This window comes from Loa loa (assembly GCF_000183805.2).
Source record: "Loa loa unplaced genomic scaffold supercont3.1405, whole genome shotgun sequence".
Classification (NCBI taxonomy): domain Eukaryota; kingdom Metazoa; phylum Nematoda; class Chromadorea; order Rhabditida; family Onchocercidae; genus Loa; species Loa loa.
In genome coordinates, this window is record NW_018109585.1 from 1 (window position 1) to 1851 (window position 1851).

Genomic DNA, 1851 nt, shown 5'->3' on the forward strand with positions numbered 1-1851 from the left:
GGTTGGTGCTGTATTGATTTCTCAAGATTTTGATGTTGAAAAAGTTTCTTATTAAATCTTGAAATTTATTTGAACTGAAAATTTAAAATAAAAAATTTGCGAATTTCTTTATTCTTAGGAGAGAGCCGAATTATTGGATCGAATAAATCGTTTAGAGAAAGGAAATAAAGAAAATTATAATGCTGTACATAACGAACCACAAAGGTGGGTGCATTCTGGTCCGGGTGCGTAGTCATCATAAATTTTATAAGTCTGTTTTAGATCGTATTGTTTTTATGTTTTCTCCAGTAAGCAAAACAATGGTTCATTTGAATGTTGAAAAAATTGATTCTTAGGGATTTGTAGAAAAAATTTATTAACAATGGCTTGTTACATCATGTTTCATTCTGCAGCACCGGACACCCGGCAACTACTCCAGCAGTTTTTGAAGTCGATGTCAATCCATACTGTGGGTGTTGCCGAAATCGAGTGAAAAGTTGGAACAGAATGTTAATTTTTAATTTTGCTTTTCATTGTCTGAGTATGTGAAAATTGTTTTTTGCTGAATTGCTTAGAGAGAACGTTTTCATATTTTTAAAAAATACATGTTTCGTTCGATACCTTTGTGTAGTTTCTGTTTTAGAAGTGTCAAGCCAGAAATATCCTTTATTGACTGTATAATTTGCATTTCACAGTTTCATTCCAGGTTGAATGGGAAACAAATGGATTTCACCGGTTTTACGAATACTGACAGGAGTGATTCAAATGGGTTGAAGCAAAAAATAACGGATGCGGAAGAAATTCAGGTAAACAGCTATATTTAACATTGGTAGTTTAATTGAGAAGGGCTTTTGTGGTCAGTGACTGAAAAGTGACTATGCAGATCCGCAGTTTATCCTCCTCACTTTTCAACAACCGAGTAGTATAGTAAAGATTCATTTTGAGTTATGCATTCTTCGTGTTTTGTGTCAGTAACAGCTTAGGTCTCTGGTTTGAAATTTGGTTATTTTAATTGGACTTGGGATTCAGCATTTTAGTCGGGTAATATTATAATTTTGGCTTTTTTTTTGTTGCAGAATGCATTTTTATGTTTTGAACAAAGCAATTTATTTTTTGCTATTCTTATTTTTTAATTTTTTTGATTCCACTTTTTATTTTTTTAGAACAGTATATTTTTTGTTCTTTTCAGAAGCTCTCGCTTGCATTGGAAATGGAGAAAGAGAGGAATAAGGCGATGGAAAGTGCTCTGAAGAATGAAAATAGTGATGTAAGTTTTAAATCCTTGATTGTTTTTCAGGTTTTATTTCCGTAGTTTCCTTTCAAATAAATTTAGGCATCAATATAGTTCCCTTAATTTTGCAGGAAATGAAAAGTTTTCTGATTTTAGTTGTCGAACAATTATCAAAAATTACTTCAGCAGTATAAATTTTTGGAAACGGAATTAGGTAAAGAACGAATTGCTGAACAAAACGCTAAAAACCGAACAAGGTATATTTGTTATTTAAAAAAGAAAGATTTTTCGATGCGGTGATAGATTTCGGTGAAGTATTATTACTCTTTTTATGTAGAATTATAGCGAAACTTAACATCTCTGTTAGATCAGTCATAATTCGGTAATATTCAACCATTGTTTAATCTAGATAATAAAAGTATCAAGTATAGCAAATTGCAGTTTTTTCTCGAAGTTTCCATCTTTTATACGTGTTTCTTTTTTGATTAGTTTACCTTACTTTTCGAGCGGACTAAAAATTATGTATCTAAATTTAGTCAGAACGGTCAAACTGCTTATGAAGTCGATGCTTGCCTAATATCTCAACTTAAAGATGAACTCGGTTTGCTTTTTTCTGCAATTAATTTCTAAGAGAAAACTCA

General features: G+C 31.5%; 1 protein-coding gene across 1 annotated transcript; it reads left to right on the forward strand.

Annotated features, from left to right (window-relative positions):
- Nucleotides 1-685: 685 nt before the first annotated feature.
- LOAG_14958 (hypothetical protein) lies at nucleotides 686-1467 on the forward strand (the record flags this gene model as incomplete). The annotated part of the gene is made up of 3 exons (XM_003150450.2): nucleotides 686-785; nucleotides 1169-1246; nucleotides 1367-1467. Coding segments are annotated over 3 exons (277 nt in total), but the record flags the coding sequence as incomplete, so codon positions are not given.
- Between the last annotated feature and the right edge of the window lie 384 nt (nucleotides 1468-1851).